This window comes from Lichenostomus cassidix, chromosome 4, assembly GCF_008360975.1.
Source record: "Lichenostomus cassidix isolate B80296 chromosome 4, HeHo_3.0, whole genome shotgun sequence".
Taxonomy (NCBI): Eukaryota; Metazoa; Chordata; class Aves; order Passeriformes; family Meliphagidae; genus Lichenostomus; species Lichenostomus cassidix.
In genome coordinates, this window is record NC_139484.1 from 66,854,410 (window position 1) to 66,874,795 (window position 20,386).

General features: G+C 38.3%; 1 protein-coding gene across 2 annotated transcripts in view; it reads right to left on the minus strand.

Moving 5' to 3' along the window:
* The window catches only part of TRMT44 (tRNA methyltransferase 44 homolog), a 53,133-nt gene that overhangs the window by 17,654 nt on the left and 15,093 nt on the right, over positions 1 to 20,386 (minus strand). The window contains exon 11 of one of the 2 annotated variants that reach the window (XM_085059724.1): positions 18,756 to 19,201. The exons of the other annotated variant lie outside the window; for it this stretch is intronic. Within the exon in view, the coding sequence (XP_084915850.1) occupies positions 18,969 to 19,201 (233 nt within the window). The 3' untranslated portion in view covers positions 18,756 to 18,968. Of the gene's footprint in view, positions 1 to 18,755; positions 19,202 to 20,386 lie in introns of those variants that run through there. 2 annotated transcript variants of the gene reach the window in all.

Genomic DNA, 20,386 nt, shown 5'->3' on the forward strand with positions numbered 1-20,386 from the left:
GTGGAAAGATGACTCAGACACCCCACTTACTGAACAAAGCAAATTTCAAGTCAAGTTTCTGCTGCAGACTGGGCATACCAGGTCAGGTCACACCCATGAACTCAACAAGCACTCTATGCAAAAAGCCACTATCTGCTCCATGGGTAAATGCCTTTTTCTGCTAACTTTGCAGCAGAAATCTACCTTGAAGGCTGCCTTGAAGGCTGTGTCAATCATTTTACTGAAACTGAATAACAATAGCAACAGAGTGTTATTTGATGCATATAAACCAACATTGCATCAGAGACACTGGGTGTTTAACAATTTGAAACATATCTTTAATTTAGGTGCTAATTATCACAAAATCCTCTCAGCATAAATATTTTTCATCTCTTTTGCTAATTGCAAATTTTTTTTTCTTTTTTTTTTTGCTTTAGTTACTGAAAAACAGTCTGCCTGTCTTTGATATTTGTGATGTCCAGAACTGAAACCAAAAGTTTTCTGGTTCCAAAAAGTCACAAAAAAAGCAGGCATATCTTCTCAATCCAAGGGTAAATAGCCTCATGCTTTACTAGTGGAGACATATAAAAAGGCCTTTCTTCCCATAATTCACTGTAAACTCCATTTATTTATTTTTCTTTTAGAGAGACTGAACAGTTCTAGTGTTAAAATTCATATCAGCGCTGAAGCAACACAACTTCTTTTCCTGATGTGCCAAAGAGGACCTCTCTGTGCTTCAGTCTGGAAGAACTGCCATGGCCTCACTTGATGAATGCCTCTTGTCTGGTTTAAGCCAGAAAATTGCTACTCTTCAGAATGCTCTGCTCTATGAAGAATCATCTACATGTGTACCAGCTTCCCAGCTGTAAAATCTATAAAATAATGTCCTGGTGCTATAACACAATGTATTGTGAGGATAATTTCTCCACTGTTTTGAATTTGGATGAGCATTGATACAAAAATCATTATAGAAATTTAATCATAAAATGACTGAACTCGTTACTCTGCCATTCAGTGTTTAGTATAAAATTTCTCCCTACCAATGGAGTTTTCCATTGTTTGGTCTATTCATTTTTCCTCTTGCATTTGACCATACAGAATCAACTCTTTTCTGTCTTCCACAGGCATTCTGAATTGCTCTCATTTTCCTGTTTGACTATGTCTCTTTCAAATTCCATGTTATCTGCAAATATCATTAGCATTGCAGATTTCCTTTTTATTTGTAAAAAATGCAGAACCGAAGTACATGTCCTTGAAGAGGAATACATAAAATAATAACTTCCAGTGAAAAAATTCATTTGCAACATAACAATGACTCAAAATATTTCTGGTACTGCATAGGAATCCTGGCCACACATAAACTGTTGATAGGAACACCAGAACTGGGTAGATTACACAGATCTCTTTCTTACCTGGCAAGATCTGGTTCAGTGGGTCTAAGGCAAGGATAAAGCTAGTCAAGCACATCTTGCTGACATCCACTGATATTCTGGGGTTACACACTAACCATCTGTTGAAATTATTTCATTACATAAGAATATCCAAACTTCTAAGGAGTAATGCATTAGATGTATTAGCACACATGTTCAAAGAATTTATGGACAGAAATTTTGTAAATAGTGAAAGCACATCATTGATTTAGCAGATCAAATGTCATCTGTTGAAGCTGGGTCTTCTGTCAAAGCCTATGACTTTTAGATACCAAACTAAGCACTGCAAATCTTATTTTGAAATGGACTTCAAAGGGCCTCTGTCTTGTCTCCCAAATTGGTAAGGCAGAATTAAGAGCTCAAAATGAGTTTCAAATGTTTGTTTGAAACTTCATGTATGACTTCAAAATATTATTTTAGATTTCTGATTCACAAGGTTTATTGTTCATGTATAATTTGTGTTGTCATTTATTCAAATGACATTTATACATTTCACAATGAAAGCCAAAAACATAAGGAAACAAATAAATTTTGGCTCAAAGTAAATTAGAGGCAAAGACTATTTTGCTTCTTTTTCCACTACCTTAGTTGTGCAAGTATATTGCATAGTGTTGACTTTTTTCTCCTGTTGTTAACTAGGTAAACATAATATAGTATATGGGCTCATTTTGCAGTGCAATAATAGTACAAAAATATAAACTGGAGTTTGCTCACAGAGCTGTACTGGTCTTTGTAAATTGTGGGTGTATTTGACCTTTCTAGATATTTGTGACATCCTACCATCTCATTCTGAACAATTAACTCTGAAGCAGTTCTAGATACAATGTCATCTAGTGGCAATTAAATAAGATCAAACATTCAGAAAGTAATAGTGCACATGGATACCATGATAACCCTTATAACATTTTCTGTGCTATCTAATAAGCAGTGCTAAGAAAATAGAACAAAATTCTGAGAAAAAAATACCTTGCTCTGACACTGATACTGCTGCTCATGTCCTCTGCTTGTTGCCCTTTCTTTTTTTAAATACTAGATTATCAATGCTTTCAGGTTGAAATTTAGATGCTCATTTTAATTATTTCACAGTTATTTCAATTATGATTGAACAAGACAGACGTGAGTTTAATTGTTTTAATCCTTCAAGTTTCAGAAGATTAGCTCTGGAAGCATCTAAATGCACATCCTTTCCTGTCTTTCCCTTGCTCCCTGTGAAGAGGGAGTTATCTTCCAGCCTAGCCCAGCAATAAATTAAGGTACCCCCCTACTGTCACAATGGTTCTGAAGATTGCTTCTTCACCAAGTTGTTCCAGAAAGAGAGTAAACAGGTGCATACAAGTGAAACAGGATATTTTAATAAATCATGAAAAAGTTTATGTATTTCTCAAGTTGAACAAGGCTGTTCTGGAAGAATTTATCACAGTTCAGATGAACTGGCACTTTACAGTGGAAAAAAGAAATACAAAGAACATTTACAGGTATGCCTGGTAGTGGGACCTTATCCTACCTTACTCTGCACAAGCATACAAATCTAGGAATATCTATTTCTGATTCATGTTCTCTGTTTAAAACCAAACTTTGGTGGCCAAAGTTTCACCTATCACTTCAAAAGCAAAAGCTACATTAATTCCTCAATTGGGCATTGATGACAAAATCTCTTTATCTAAAGTATAATTGATAACACAGTGTAGCAAGGGTCTCCATTTTAGTTTGATTATGCATCCCAGCTTCATTCTGTCTCCAAATAAAATGGCAATTCTCCAGAGAAATGTCATAGTTTAATTGCCCCTTTTCTCCTGAACTGCAATCAAATAATGCAACTAATGCAGCAGCAAGAAAAGTGCTGCTCCTGGAGAAGAATTCAGAAGTTCCCTCATGCTGTCCTAGCAACTTTGCAGAGTTGACATAGATTCTTATCTTTTTTTAAGGAGGAGTAGGTACACATCAGTTTGAAACAGTGGTGTTATCAGACATCAATTATCTCAAGCACTGAAAGGAACAAAATATTGGTTTTGTGATTTGCTTTTTTTATTAAAAGGCATGCATGCTAAAATTGATAAAATATATTATCAAGGAAGTAAACTTAGGCCCAATTCACAGTTTGCTGAAGTAAAGAGAAACTGGCTTCAGAAAATTTTAGTTGAAAGAGGAGATTTTTAAAGGTATCTAGACAGCCAAATCCCTTCATAAGCCCCTCAATTTACTAGGGAATTAAGTGTCAACATATTTCAAAAACCTTAGTCCTACATCACTAATGAGAAAATAAACATCATCATTATTGGCATACAGAAATACGTCTGCTTGCTCCTGGAACACAGAAGATAAAGTAAAATGTACCATGGTGTTACATTGCACTGGCTGGTCATTCCTTCTTCTCTGCTCTGGGTTCTTTTTAGGATTGGGCTGCTGTGGGCTGCCTGGCTTGGAGAACACCATTGCCTGATGCCAGCATGGCAGCTGCAAACACATGCCTATATCCTGGTGTTCAAAGTACACAGCCCATCACCATCAGAGCTTTCTTCTTATTCTGTCAACACAGGGGACATGGTTATGGCTGTTTCTCTGCCTGCTGGGAAGCTTCCCCCAAGAGTTTTAGCCAGATTAATTCTGGGTCACTGCAAAATGAAACGTGCAATTCATACTCTACCCAAAGTGTCATCTTCCCTTTCTAGATCTGCAGAAGCTCTGGGTTCCTCTTCCCTGTGCATGCTTCTGCCATGCTCTTCCTTTGCCTCTTCTCATGCTTGTTTAAGGATTTCCCATTTCTGCTCTTTTTCTCCTTGATAAAGCACCAAATCTCTTGGCTTAGCTGATTCCTTCACTCTGTTACAGCTGCAGCTTGAACACAGCAGTCTCTGGGGACTGTGCCTTTCCCCTCAGTTCCAGGCTGCCTCTCAGCCACCTCTGCTGATTCTCCCTTCTGTCTCTTTCTTCTCAGCCATAAGCTGTTGAATTGCCTTGCCCCTTTCTGGTTAAAGTAGATTCAGCTTTATTTTCTGCCAATACAAAGACTGAGGTTGCTGCTTTCACCAGATGCTCAATCTGTCCTTGAACCAAGGACACATGCTCTGAATTTCAGTCATATGCAGCTTGAATTGACTTCTAAGGGGCATGATTATGTGGACAAAATCAATAATTATATCATACTCCTGCTTCATATTTTGTCATCATGCTTTAACCAGCGATTTGGTGTAAATTATATTTAATTTTCTTTATTTACATGAGACAAAGGATTTCAGGGAGAGGAGGAGATGCTTTGGTTAAGCTCATATTAAGCAACACATTAACTATTAATTAACAGTACTTTGTTTAATTTTTCTTCCACTGAAAGGAGTATTAAAATAAAAAAGGTCTCATGACAAAAATAATTTCTCCAGATTAGTCTTTTTCAATGATAAAATATTTTGACAACATGCTCAAAATTTTTCCTACACTTCAGTGACAGGCTATAGCTTCCTAACGAGGTAACTGCCTCTGCTCTGTGTTTATAACAAATTCAGAAGATTCCTAATTGCTGCCCATACCTTCAAGAAAGGCAGGTAAAACAGTAAGCATGACTGCAAGCTAGTTAATCTAATATGGACAAATTCTCAATCAAATCCTGTATCAGTTTATCAATTAAAATATAAGTGCTGGAATATAATTACAGCCATGGATGAAGATTTTTGAGAAAGCAGATCTTATTGGCCAAATCTTATTTAGTTATTTGATGAGGTCAAAATTTTCTTTAAAAAACATAACTGTGAGGATATATTTAGATTTTTACAAGGCATTTGACTTATGCATAACCATGTGATCACCTGATCTAAAAATTAACACTATGCTTTATTAATAAAGCACATAATAAGTGAACTAAAAAGTGGCCCACGAACCTCTAGAAATAGTCACAAAAGGGAAAACATCATGGAACTCAAGAAATTTTAATCTGATCCCTTAGGGTTGGCACTGGATTTTGGAATATATAACATTTTCATAAACGATTTTGAAATAAGGCTAATGCAATCTTAGAACAATTACAGCTGACAAAAACAGGCAGGATGATAAAGAGCAGAGATGGAAGAGTTATATAGAATGATCTCAAGTAGTTCAGCATATGAAACAATTAAGCCCACAAAATATTTTAACAAAATCACATTCACATTATACCCACAGAAAGAAAAGTGCAAATCATGCACAGAGTGGAGGGTGTATTGGCAAAGCAGTGACTTAAAATAAATCTAGAGTTTAAATGGGCAAACAAATGATAAACACAATTATCATTAGTCTTAATGCTATAAAGACACAAGGAAGATTATTACATTCCTTCAGTATATTAACCTATGAAAATATTAACTTCAGTGCATTGTTTGATAGCACTGAAATGGAAATGATGCTTCCAGTTCTGGTGTCCACATTTGGAAATGTGTCATAGCACAAAACTGAAGAGACAAACATGAAAGAATTGAAGCTATACTGCCAACCTTTTCAAGAAGAGACCTATAAGGATGCTGAGTCATTGCAGGAAAACCAGGAAGCAGTGGAAGACAGGTCAAGTTGAACATATTTAAATTGGAAACTCAACTAATTTTCAACTGCAAGAGTGATGAAGCACCGAGACCTTCAAATCAAGATAGAGTACATCTTTGGAAGAAAGTCACAGACCTTTAACAGCCCTTGGTTCTATCAATTTATTATAGGTTAATGAACAACCTGTCAAAAGTAATAGGAAACCAGCTTGAAGCTCATTGTCATCTGAAGACATTTCCCATTGAGCTAAGGACCACAAAAAGAAAACTGTGACATTTATGAAGTTTTTAAACCGTTAAAGTAACACTTGAAATTGAAACAGAAGGCTCCCTTCAGCTCAACCCATTCTTATCCCTGCCTTGGGGCTCTTATTTGCAAAGAGCTTTAAGGAAAGACTGCAGTCAGACTACAGCAAAAATGACACACAGACTCTACTCTGTGTATAACAAAAATAGATTAGGCCAGATCCTCTATTAGCATAAATCATTGAAATCACTTTTTTTTGGCTCAGTCTCACAGGAAAACAGGAAATTCCCAAAAGCAGGGTTTTGAGAGACACAATTTCCACATAAACTAGAAGAAGCATGAACATATTCCTCAAATAATTGCAAGATGATGCAAATATATTTTGGGATGATGTTCAACTGGCTTGGAAAGGCTTTCCCAGGTAGGAAGTATGAAAGAAGCAACAAAAAGTTTCAAAATGTGTATAGGATCTATAAATTCAACCAAATAATCCAACTCAGTTTACTGCTTCTCACTTCCTTAAAGCTGAGATTATATCAGAAACACCCCACATCTGATGTTTAACTTGCACATTAAAAAGTGCAGGAGTAAAATATCTTCTCAGCATTCCATTTTGGGCTATTTAATTCTTACAGTAATTTGTGTATTCCAAGGAAGGATCTAAGGAGGAACACTGTAGAGAGCCAGTAAGGGTGGAAAACCAGTCTCTCCCTTCAGAAGGTCACACATCCTAGAACTATCAAATGTTAGGAGAAATCCACTGAAGCTCACACATCTTGTCAATAGAATGTAGCTCCAACAGCATGAGGCTATGAGAAATGAGTCACCAGCCATTTCAAGGAGCAACATGTAGGCTTGGGGGGGGAAAAGAACTAAAAAATTTAATCATGGTATTAAATCCGCTCAGTTGAGGATCCACACAAGCAGACTAGTGCAAAACCTTGCTGAGAAAGACATCCATCAGGAATGCAGGGAGGCAGTTCCCAATCTTGTTTCCCTGAGTGTCATGAGGTTTGATAAATGACAGAGAGCAGCCTCGTAGTCACCACACCAGCACCCTCAGCTGAATGCCAAAAACTCTCACAGATTTTTAGAAAATCAGCCTTTCTGAGCAGTCTCTAATCTGTTGCTCCACACTCTTGGTTGCCATCTCCTGATGGCAAACTGTGGTAGTACATGGAGAAGTCTGGGAGCAAGTTTGCTGTGAATAGTGAGGAAAAAAGGTCTTGAGAATTTCAGGTTTTGCCCCACTGTCTATCATTAGGCTCTTGTTCACCAACACTTCTTTTCCTAAATTTCCATCAGTAGCTGGCATATTTTTGGAATCTATTCTTACCATCTTTAATGCTCCCTGCAGGTTTTAGCTGTAGCTGGGCTTTGTTATTTAAAATTCTGTACCTAAGTACCAAAGCAATGCTTCTGCATTGTTCTTTTGTTTTTCTATATTGATGTCCACCTTTTCCTAGATCAAAACTTGGAGAAACCTTTCCTCAATCCAGCCTATAAGGAAAATTAAACACATCAAGAATGTTGAAACAACAGACCATGTTCAACAGACAGACATGAACACACACACAAAAATAGAGGCTTGCCTTGGCTGTTTTTTTACATAGCCCTTTCAAGTCACCTTTACAGGGGTTAGTTGCAGGAGCACAGAATTAAAATGAGGAAAAAGCCTCATTGAGAGCTGAGTCCATCTGCTTCCATGTCCTCCATCTGACAAGGGGTAACAGGGGTAACAGGAGATGATCCAAAACAGACAAACCCACTAAGGGCAACCACAGGACAACATGAGCTTTGAGAAACCAGCCTCTTCCATCCAGATGTATGAAGCCTGTCTTCTTTCTTGAAGTGTGTAGCTCTTTGTACATTTTTTTTCCTAAAGTCTTTTTTATTTTAATCACCTCTGATATATCAGGAGATTTTCTCATTATCTATTGCACCTTTTTTTATCCTAATAAGCTTCTGGCAGCAATGATATCAAGAGACAGTAGGGTTCAGAGGTTAATTGTGCCTTGTATTTAAAAAGTACTTCCTTTTTCCATTTCAACTGTTCATTTTTAAATAATGCTAAAATAGAAACTGGAAAAAAAAAAACTATAGCACAGTTTAAAATAAAAATTAAATAAGAGAGAGAGAGTTAAATTATGACACCCAAGTAATTCTTTCCTGTAAGCCCTGGGGGAAACCTGATGTCAATGAGAACTTAATGTAAATTGCTACTGTTAAGGTTAGATTAGAAAGAAAATTTTAAAAATAAGTCATTTAATCAGCTCCTCAACTGGTGTGAATCAGCTCAGTTCTTCGGGAGTTTTTGAGCCTGAAGTGATTTATGTTATCTGAAGATCATGCCCTTTGATCTTTAAATATCTAATAATTTTTATGGATCTCCTGCAGCCTTCATTTTTAAATCATGGTGTACAGAACCAGACCTTTTACTTCACCTGCGGCCTCACCTCCTGCTTCCTATGCCTCATTTTCTTACTCATAAATCCCAGAATTAGATTTCTCTCTCTTTTGCAGATCCTTATTCAGTTTAAGATCCATTATAAGATCATCACCCAGTCAGTAACTCCACATGTTGTATTTTTAATGCTCCCTGCCTGCCTACAAACTCACATCTCCCCCCATGTATTTAGCACCTGAATTTACTAAATTTCATCTCACTGATTTCAAATCACTTATGCAATTAATCAAGACAATTTCGAATTATAATTGTGTCTCTCCCTTTCATTTTTCCTCCAGGAACTACCTCCTGCCAGCCAGGGACTGTCTTTTCTAGCTCCAAACTCAGTTCTGCATCAAAATAATTTCATTCAAGGAATGTAACAAGTAGCACAACACTGGCATACTGCTGGCTATACAGCCCTCTTAGGACTTGCTATACCAAAGCTCAAACCCAAAGATTTTAAGATTTATTTTCCTCTTTGATAATATACATACATTGTGTATTATAAACCTACTGCATGTTTTATCATTTAACATGGTTGGACTGGATAATCTCAAATATCTCTTCCAATTAAATTAAAAATTAGCACAGCACATCATGTTTACACAACTGAATTACTCTTTATATATTTTCCTGTCTTATTATAAATATCACAAAATCACAGAGCAAGCTGAGCTGGAAGGGACCCACAGGGATCATCAAGTCCTACTCCTGGCTTTGCACAGCACCATCCCCAAGAGTCACACCCTGTGCCTGAGAGCATTGTCCAAACACTCTTTGAACTCTGTCAGCCTTAGTGCTGTGACCACTGCCCTGGGGAGCTGTTCCAGTGCCTGAACACCCTCTGGGTGAAGAACATTTGTCTAATATCCAACTAAAGCTCCCTAGACACAACTTCAGGCCATTCCATTGGGTGCTGTCACTGTCACCAGAAAGAAGAGATCAGTGGCTGTCCCTCCTCTTCCCCTCATGAGGAAGCTGTAACTGCAGTGAGGTCTCCCCTCAGTCTCCTCTCCTCCAGGCTGAACAGACCAAGTGCCCTCAGCCACTCCTCACACAGCTTCCCCCCAAGGCCTTTCACCATCTTTGTGGTCCTCCTTTGGAAACTCTCTAACAGTTTAATATCTTTCTTATATTGTGTTAGCCAAACCTGCCCCCAGGCTCCATGTGAAGATGTCATGCAATGTGTCAGTGCTTGCTTGTGTATAAACCTGGATCCATGTGAAGCATGCTTCCATATGGAGGAAGATTATAATGCAGCTACTCTCCTCTTTTCTGAAAGAAACAGTTTTGTGCCTCCCATTTGCTTCTGACAGCTAATGAGTCAAAGGAGAATTGTTCAAAGCTGCTTGACTTATGCTAAAAAAAAAAGCCTTAAAAAAACTGAGCACACACAGATCTCATCTCTGCCTGAACACCTTCCACTTGTTCAGGACAAATGCAGAAATGGTTGACACACTCAGTATCAAAAGGTACAGTCTATTTTCAGTGTCAGACAGCCAGCAGCCAGAACTAATCTTGTGGACATACACTGTGCAGTGTAAGCAGCAATTATTTATTTCAGAAAGATCTAAGGAATACAAGTGCTATTCTGCTTTTCATCCTCTCTAAAAACTGTTGGTTGTGCTCACCTAATGGGATTTATCTTACCTCCCTTTCTCTTCAACACCCACTTGGACAAGGAAACACAACCTATAGGTTTCTCTGTCAAGAACATACAGCTGATTCACCATTTGACTCTCCACAGATGTAAACATTGCCATCTGTAAAATCTCACAGTGCCTGGCAGAAATTAGTTACTGTGCAAAGAGCAGCAAACTTCTCCTGACCCTACAGAAGGTCTGACAATGATTCAGAGTAAAGTACTTCAAAGAAGTAGCTGGGGCATAACTTGTTTCTTTCACCAGAAACATCAGTGCTCTATTCATCAGAATCAGGCAGAATCATTAAGCTTTGGCAATCATCATTTGTGGAGGGAACACACATAAAAAGCCATTTCCCATTAAGGCACGTATTTAAGAACAGTACTTGCAGACAAAGCTGATTGCCTGTTGACAAAATTACAAAATACATCTGGATTTTTCAAAATTAAGCCCATAATCTACTAAGTACAGAGGTGGAGTGCTGGGATAGATGAGTAATGGCAGCAAAGGTGTTCAAAGGAAGCTGAACCTGCATTAAGGCTTCATCCTATATCTCAAAGCAGTTAACAGAAAATAACTCATGGCCTTTGCAGGGCCATAATAAAGGGTCCTTTTTTTTGGAACAGAGGAGAAAAGAGGCGTTTTTTCTTTTTCCATAGCACCAGAATCTGATTGTAAATAACAAATGAGGCATGGGAGTGGTGGGGCTTCCTGTCCAGCTGCAGAGGTACCTCTGCCCTGTGATCAAAGTGGCAGAGCCCAGCTGTGATGCACTGGAGTGTGGCTCCATGGACCTGCCTCCAGGCTGACAGTGATGTGACAGATCAGCACTGGAACTTTCTTTCATGACCATCAAGTGCCATTTATACTGGCTTAAAGTATTTCTTCCCATTATTAAAGTTAGAATCTCTCTACCCAAAAATCACCTTTTTGCTAAATTGCTGTCCAAGGAAGTTCCTTCTCGTTTGCTCAGGAGAGGGGCTGCTACTGCTTGGTTGGCTGTTCTTACAGTAGACAACACCAACCCTATCCACTGTCTTCCACTTTTCTCATCATAATAATGCTGCTGAGTCTTTTTATGGACTTTCCAAAATCTTTCCAAAGCTTTAGCAGCATTACAATACAACACAGTATCATCAAAGAAATAAAAAAAACATGGTAGTACAAACTGAAGGACCTCCCTTAATCTGAAGTATAAATATTTTCTGAGGAAAGCATCAATGTTTAAACAGAGAGAGTGTTTCAGTGACTGAGACACCACGCAAATCAGCTTTGCAAGGCTTGTGTCAGATGCAAATTGATGTTAAATATCTGGTGGCAAAGAGCAAGAAAGATGACAAGCTCTTTTATTCAGTAACTTGAGCTATGAGTAATTACATGCCTAAACACATTTTAAGAAGACAACTGGCTGTGCCCAGCCAAAATCTTGCTGATCACCCTTTCTTGTTCAACATCCATAAGCTAACTGGCACATCTATTATTTTTACTGAGACACTTCAAGCTGGTTACTCATTTAGTTTTATAGTAGTCTTTTGATGGCACAAGGTTCATAAATATCTTTAAAACACTCTTTCCTATTGGAATGATCATTTTGTCTCCAAAAGCTGACAGAAAAAGAAAAAAAAAAAAAAAAAAGAGTTCAAAAGGCACTTAACTGCACCATAAAGACACTTTCCCACATAGGGATCCCTGGAAACACTAATTTGTACCACTGTGAAGCATTTTCGTGATTTGTTATTTTGGCCATTACAGTTACAGAAATTTCAAGAAACCTTTAAAAATAAAGATTTTGACAGGTCTCTATTAATCAGGAGGCATTCAGAACTTACAAACACACCAGAACAGGAGAGCTGGCAAAAAGCACCATTCTTTTCTCCACCTACTACAACACCTAGAACACCACAGGCATTTTTAAAAAGTAAAGCAAGGTTTCAAAGGAAAAAAAAAAGATGCAACATTAAATACTCACCTTCTTAATAATAATTTGCATTTCAACTTGCTGAAAAATTACTTGAAATAATCTAGTCTCTTTAATCTAATTAGGGCAATTACCAAAATAATGCCACTTGCAGCATACTTCAGTTACTTCCCTTGGTAATATATTTCAGGTATTCACGTTTATACAGATGAAAGATTTTAGAGAGATGTAAATGCAGGTTATCTTTTAAAGGGGGAAATACAGGAAGATGCTGAAAGAAAGATTCAAGACCAAATTTACAATATCTAATGAAATACAACTCAGCCAACCAGCCCGATTTCCCCAGCTGGAGAAGCATTCCCGGGAGCCGCAGAACTCAGGGTTCACTGCTGCTGCTGCTGCTCTGTCTCTGCTGCCTTGTCCCTTTCCCCACCTGCTGGCCACGCTGGAAAGCAGCACAGCACCAAAGTACTCTGGAATAGCAAAATACCCAACTCAAGTGATTCTGTCCTCACACCCAGGTACTTCCACGGGCCACTAATATACCTGTTCTGCTATTTTTTTACTGTTGAAATTGAGATTAGAATGTCTGATGAGGCATTCCAGTAAAACAACCATGAGAAAAGTGCAAAATACCTGATCATTAAGTCTTTTCAAAACATCCCACATCTGCTTAGATTCCAAATACAAGAGAAAATATGGTTGCTGGGTTAAACTCAGTAATTATGTTCACAGTGCTATCAGGTCACAGTTAAGAGGTGATGTGTTCACTGCGGGATTTAAAATTGCTAAAATAGTCTGCCAAAACAAATATTAAATAAAAAAGAAAACACAACCAAAATATCAAAAACAAATAAAAACCAAAAACAATTCTAAAATTATTATGTCTGTACTGTTCCATTGCATAACAGAGATAAGGATAGCAATGTCTGTACTGTATGGATTTCCTCATGATGCACCAAAGGCTAGTGAAGATATACCATGGTGGTGGAAAGTAAAAGCATTGCTCCTAGAAAGGCTACACAGTCAAGGGAAAGAATAAAGCATGATGTGCTGGCAAAAGACAGACAACTTGAAAAATCTCTGCTCTCTCAATATTTTGTACTCAGGAAAGGGCAAGCAATTTTCCCTTCCTCTCCCAGGTCCATTTTTTCCCACTGGATTAAAAACTACTAACACAAAACAAAAAGGCAAAGCAAAAAGGCTCTAATTTCATAGCAGCTGTATCTCTGTGTACACCCCACTCATAATACAAACTAGCAGTGAGGGTACTTTCCTTATTGCTACTACAGTGAGCCAAATACCAAAGCTTTCAAAATTCAGGGCAGGCTTTCCAGAAGACTGTTTGGATTTAGTGTGCAGCGTCTGGCCAGCTGTCAGACAACAAGACTGACTGGCAGCTTGGACGAGGGTGTTCTCACAGCGTGGCAGGTCCATCCAGCCTCAGCAGCCAAGTCCTGCTCCCTGAGCATCCATCCACAGCACCCCACACCTGAAAAAGGCTGGATACACAGCTGTGAGCCAAGCACGGGGTGGCTCACAGAGAAATTTATGCAGATGGAACACTGATCTCTGAACAAAAATTTGCCATGATGCTCCTGCCACGAAGGCAACCAAAGCTACTCTCATCTATTCAGAGCTGTTAAAACCTGTTACAATGAAATTGCAGAGGGAAGAGAGGAGCTGGCTTGCAATTGCTAAGCAGTTTTCATCCAGTAGGACTGTAAGAGCACTCAGTTAGAAGTGGCCCAAAGCAGTGTTTATAAATTGGTAAATGAGCTCTAACACATCCACCCAGGTTCAAATAACAGTGTTCACTGCAATCTGCCCACAGCATGCAAAGCCCAGCCATGAAACCACTGCCATGTAAGCACAGTGCAGCTGCACCAGGCTCCCACAAGAGGGATGTGCCAACACCTCAGAGAAAATTGTAAGATGCTACTCACAGTTCCAGCACAGCAGAAAATCTTGATTGTGAAAACTATTCCCTGTGGTAATGTGTTGGCATTACACTCTGAGTGAATTCCCAATTAATTGCAATTTTTGTATGGAAAGACACTTTCAATGATATAAACAGAAGTAACCAGCAATGAAAAAACATATTGTCTGACATCAGTTGATGCCAAATGTTTAGTTAATTTTAATGGACACCTGCCTCAGTATTTGTTTTACCTGTCACTTGGTAGGATTGTTACTGATTTTACATTTCATCTCTGTTGATTCTCAAATACCTACCATTACTATGTCCTAAGGAAAGCTATTGATTGCTCACTCTTGCCCGTTTTCTATAAATAAAGCTAGATTCCACCTCATAAAAACATGTAAGATCTCCAAAGATAAAATGCTTTGGAGGATCTACCTTATCAGGGCTGAGAGTTGAGCCTGTGCAAAACCTCAAGAAGTTCAACAAGTATAAACTATTAAAACTACCATTTAAAACTTTAAATCTGAACAAACAAGCCCCAAAACTCAAAAGAAGCAGCCTTATTTTATTAAAAAGCGTACCTAGACACCTGTATTTACTGTCAGCAAGCTGTAAGACTTCCTCCAGAAATTGCTCTAAACCTGAGCTAATAATTGAAGTACTGACAGCTATATCATAAACAGACAATCCAAATTATACACACAGAGAAAATTTTCTTGTTTGGGATGTATAAAAAAAAAAAAATCAACTGTTCTGAGGCTATACATATATATTCCATAAGTAACAGCAAGTAGTCTTGCAATTTGTTGTCCATTTAGGGATCAGTAAAGAAATGCAGTTCTTTACTGATGTTTAAGGGAGAAGGCAAACACAGATTTCTTTGTTATTTAATTTAGAATATTTCTACAACTGTAATGAAACTGTAGCTAATCTACAGATGGAAAGACAAAATTTCTGAATCCCGGAATTTTGATTGCAATCTGACATTTAACTTCTCTATATACTCTCAAGATATCTATGATGAGATGAGATATCTACACAGCAAGTATTTAGCCTCCATGAAACAGGCTTTAAATAAAGCTAAATTAACTAATGGGTAGTAATGGTAAAAAACTAAGGAGTATAATGACAGCATCATGTGAACAATTGAGACTCTATGCTTGAATTCCTTGTGGATCAAGAGCTTTTTTTTCAAGAGTTGAGCTGATTCTCACTCCACATAGTATTTCATCCATTGCCAAAGCTGTGTATTGTATTAATGCCATTTTAAGGCTGTGGATCACACAGGAAGCAACAAGATAGACAATTTACATAAAATAGAACCATTTTATGCCTTCAGCAGCTACCTTCACATATAAATGCAGAATTATATAAGGTTGGCATTTGGATGCAAAAATGTTCTCTTACCCCTTCTCCAAACAACAGGGAAGTTTCTGTAATTACAGGAGATTTGCTGGCTGGCTCACCACCTGCAGTGATGCCACACATGGAGGGAAGAGCCATCACACATCTGTGACAGAGCTGAAAGCTGCTGAGTTCAGAAACAAAGGCTGCACAGAGGAGGCAGTGTCCTACAGTAACAGTAGCTATTCTACTTATCATAGCACTGCACAAATAATAATAATTTAAAAAATGTAGTTTTAAAACTAACTCACTAGTCTTACAATGTGTGTATTTGCAACTTCCATGAGTCAAGCCCATATTTCATTCCCCTTTTAATGGAAAGAAGAAAAAAAAAACCAAACCAACCTTCTTCCAGCTTCTTAAGCCTGACTTCCTCCAAGCCCATCTAAAAGGCTCCACAGGTGAACTCAGGAAATCACTCTTTTAAAATAAGCACATCCTTCCCAGAGGTGAATTATCAGGGTAGACACCAATGACTGGAAACTAATTGAAAGTCTGTTTTTCTTCTTTGCACCATTTGGAAATAATCTCCATCTGGAGATAGTATGAACTTTATTTTACAAGGGCCTCCTCCTCAACAAACACATCCATATGTTTACCACAATAAATAAGCAGCTTGAGGAACTCTTCTTACTCTTCACATAACCAAATAAAGGCTAACTCAGGCATCATCCTTTGATTACATGCAAGTTCATACCATTTCCTGGCTTTTCTCAACTCTTGACCTCTCAAAAAGCAAAAATGTTTTTCTGATTCTTACAACACTTACTCTATCAGCTGTGTTCCCTTTCTCTGCTGTCCTGCTTCACAGGAGTTGCAGTTTACCTGACTTATTCTATTCTTTCCCTTAGTCCAATAACCTTCACTGGACTACATCTAACATACCCTTAGTAGGGAGCTGTGCCACTTAGCATATTGGGTAACATGGTACATGACCCATGAGCAAGGTGCTGCTGCACTTATCAGGGTCACTGTGATCTAGCAAGTGCTGCTTTGTTCAGGATCAAAGAAAAATGTAAAGGGAGAAGGGAGAACATGCAACACCAGCCAGTTCTTTCCTCCCATCCCGCCAATGCATTTAGACCCTGTGTCTTCATGCAAGGGACTGCAGCCTGTTTCTCAAAATTAGGGAGGGAGAAAAGTGGCTTTGGAACTGTTTTCAAAAGTGTTTCAGTGCCATCTTTCATTTTTCCTCTGCTTTGTATTCAATTATTTACTTCTTTTCTTCTTCAGATTCCCTGAGCTCTTACAGAGGTCTTACATGGCTTATTTACTCTTACCCCTAGATCTCCCCTGCAATTCCTTCCTGTGTCATTGCTTTCATCTCCACATTTCTTCCTTAGTAACTTTTTTTGTAATTTTAATGTTGCCCTTTCTTCAGTGGGTTTTGTAATCTAAGTCTTGTCTCAGTAGATCAGTTTCCACACTATCAGTGTACAAACTAGGCCAGAAAGCAATTCCTTGTCACAAAGCTTGTACAGCACATATTGAACTTTACAAGTATTTCACACTTCACAGATATGTACTATGACACCAGTTCAATGACTGTCACTGAGCAATAATTAGGATCAATGGTAAGTCTATAGAATCATAGAATTGTTTAGATTGGAGGAGACTTCTAAGATCATTGAGTAGAACAATTAACCCAGCACTGCCAAGTTCACCACCAAACCCTGTCCCTAAATGCCACACCTCCATGTCTTTTAAACACCTCCAGGGATGGTGGAGGCATTCCACCCTTTCCCTGCACACCCTGTTCCAACACTTGACAAATCTTCTGGTGAAAAAAGTTTTCCTAATATCCATTCTAAACCTCCCCTTGTGCAACTTGAGGCAATTTTCCTTTAACTTCACTTGTTATTTGGGAGATCGATCCCCACCTGGCTACAACCTCCTTTCAGATGGTAGAGTAATAAGTACCCCTTGAGCTTCCTTTTCTCAAGGCTAAAAAGCCCCAGTTCCCTGAGTTGCTCCTCACGGGACTTGTTCTCTAGACACTCCACCAGCTTCATTATTCTCCTCAGGATGTGCATTTAACTTTAAAAGTTAAGCCTTTTAAAGAACATAATAGTCTACCAAAGAAAATCATAACATGCTCAAGGTGCTAAATATTCCTTTGTTATCTGATACACAAAACCCCCATCATCCCAATATTATTAAATAAATTTTCTATTCTTAGTCCTTACTTTGAAAATAAAAAAAGAAAAGGGCAGGTAGGATAGGGCTTTGAGCAACCTTATCTACTGGAAGGTGTCCCTGCCTATGGTAGGGGAGCTGGAACTAGATCATCTTTAAGTTTCCTTTCAGCACAAATCATTCTATGAATCTATGACAGTGTGGCCTACAAACCCCTAAAAAACATACACCTACATCTGAAGCCTTCCACAATAATTTCCCAGGAAGTGGTTCTTCAAACCAATTACTTTGAATCAACATAAAAAGCAAGAAGAGGACTAGGAAGGATATTCTATAGTATTACTGCATAGTGACATGGAAAGCAAGCTGTCAAACCAGGAAAGAGTGAAATCTCTCTCATTTCTGATTCCCAAGAGCCACTATGAGTTACAAGAAACCATAAATCCTCCTGTTAAGGAACACACTCAGTGTAGCTAGCAAGGTGAGTGGCTGAACTGTGAGCTGCATGTTGAGCTCTGGATCATGGGAGCCCCAGGCAAGAGGCCATGAAATGCCACCTTTTGCATAGGAAAGGGCCAGGGGACTTGTGGCACCACTCAGAGACAGGGCAGGAGCCAAGGAACCCCAGACCTCATGTGCTGAGCCTGTGAGGGTGTAAAAGCCCAGGGGTTTCCTTTGTTTGAGGTCCCTCCACATAGGCAGCAGCTCAAGCTGTTATTTTGTTATTGCACCAAGTTTAAATTATTTAAGGACTGAGACATCTGAGACTGTGCTATGGGAATCCTGGGGCCAGGGAGTAAAGGAACCTTGTCTGCCTGTGAGAGTGTGGGGTGTGTAGGGAGTCAAGCAGAGCAACCATGGGCTCACTGGAGCTGCCTGCTGTGAAGGAGCTTCAGTCCCAGCTCAGTCCCATGGCTGTCAGAGTGGCATCTGGATGGCTGGACAGGAAAGTTTCCTTAACACTCCTTGAAAATGTGGAACAAAACAGGCTAATTTTCAGGGCTTGAAAATGCTACATCATGTACTTTTGATCTGATTAAGGATCATGAGGAGTTTCCCAGGGAAGTAGGTTTTTAAACTTTTCTTATACAAATGCATGCTAGACAAGCCATGACAAATCCAAAAGTGTATACATATTTTACTATATCTTTTCCCTGTTTATAAAAAAATACAGAATTAGAAATTCAGGAAAACATGTAAACCAACTGCAAAATAAGATGCACAGAAATTAGGAAAATTCCTCCATATTCTCCAAATTTTCATGTACTACGGAGTCCCAAAGTCAATCCTAGATTCAGTTATGTACACAAGCTTAAACACAAGTGGCAACATTTTATTACTGTATATGTTTTTTCTTTTTAATTATCTGAGACTGCCTTAGCTCCTCAGTCCCATGAGCATATGGGCAAGCTTCAGAAGGTAAAGAACAACCATCAGGATGATGAATGAAAAACCAACAGAGGCGTGTTTTAAATGCTTCAGCTGAAAGGCGTCGTTTCACTTCAGGTCTAGTTTTACTTGGTGGTTTCTCTTTTCTCCAGTCACGAATATGAACTCTCCCATTTAGAACTAAGATATAAAAACAAACAAAAATGCAGCTGTTAATAGACAGCCATGGGAATTATACTAGAAAAAATTGCAGTGACATTCTGTGAATAAAAAACTTTCTACAAACGGATCATTCGGAAAAAACCAGATTAGCCAATTGTACAGAAATAGAAAGAAGTACACAACAAACTAAGACAATGTAGACACAGCACAAAGAAGACTTAATTGATTTCCTTGAGAGATGCTTTACTGTGATGCTGAATAATTTGAGGCACCTTTGCATCATCTTTGTAGAAGTTTGTTAGTTCATTTTAAATATAGCAGTTGGGATCATTTAGACTAAAATAATCTGAATTTAGATTGCAAGTTCTCACAAAAGAAGTTTCAACTTCAAGAACTGTAATTCTTCCTGTGTCCACAGCTTTATAATTCCACATTTAAAATGTGATCAACAGCAAGTGTCTTCTACTACTTCCACAGTTCACTGACATAAAAATGCACTGCATCAAAGAGATGACAAGTCTAATCCTTCATGTGAACCAACAGTGAATTATCACTGATTAATAAGGATTCAGCACTTTGGGATTTTTAAATTAATTTGCTGTGTTACAACCATAAACTGCACATGCAGGCACTTGTGAACTTCTGTCAACTCCTTAAATGTGTAAACAAAATAGATAAAAGGAAGTTAGCAAGAGAGGAAGAAAAAAACAGATGAAAAACAACAGTGAAAATGAAGAGGGAAGAATCTGCCACTTTTAAGTTGCCATGCTCTATTTTCATATTCTGCTTCAATCACACCTTCTGTATCACACACTTGTAGTTTGGCATAGTCAACCAATGCCATTTTGCATTCTCATAATTACTATTCAAAATGTAACAAGTCCAGTGAAAGCTGAATATCACACAGTCTGGACTGGATGAAGTCATGCCTCCAGGTTTCCTTGTGGTACACAGACAGATGTGAATTCACACTAAGCCAATCAAGAAGCAATTTCAGCTGAGCTTTACAATCCCTCTCAAAAGATGAGGAAAAATTAGCAGGTATAGTGCTATATTGGTCAAGCATAATTTTTAAAGAAAATCAGTCTTGTAATGGACAAAATACCTGATCAAAAGAAACTGCCACCGATCAGTTACTCTAAGCCACTTTGAATGTTTTGTTTGGTGTGTGTGCATCCACCTGTTCTCCATATTTTAAAAGAA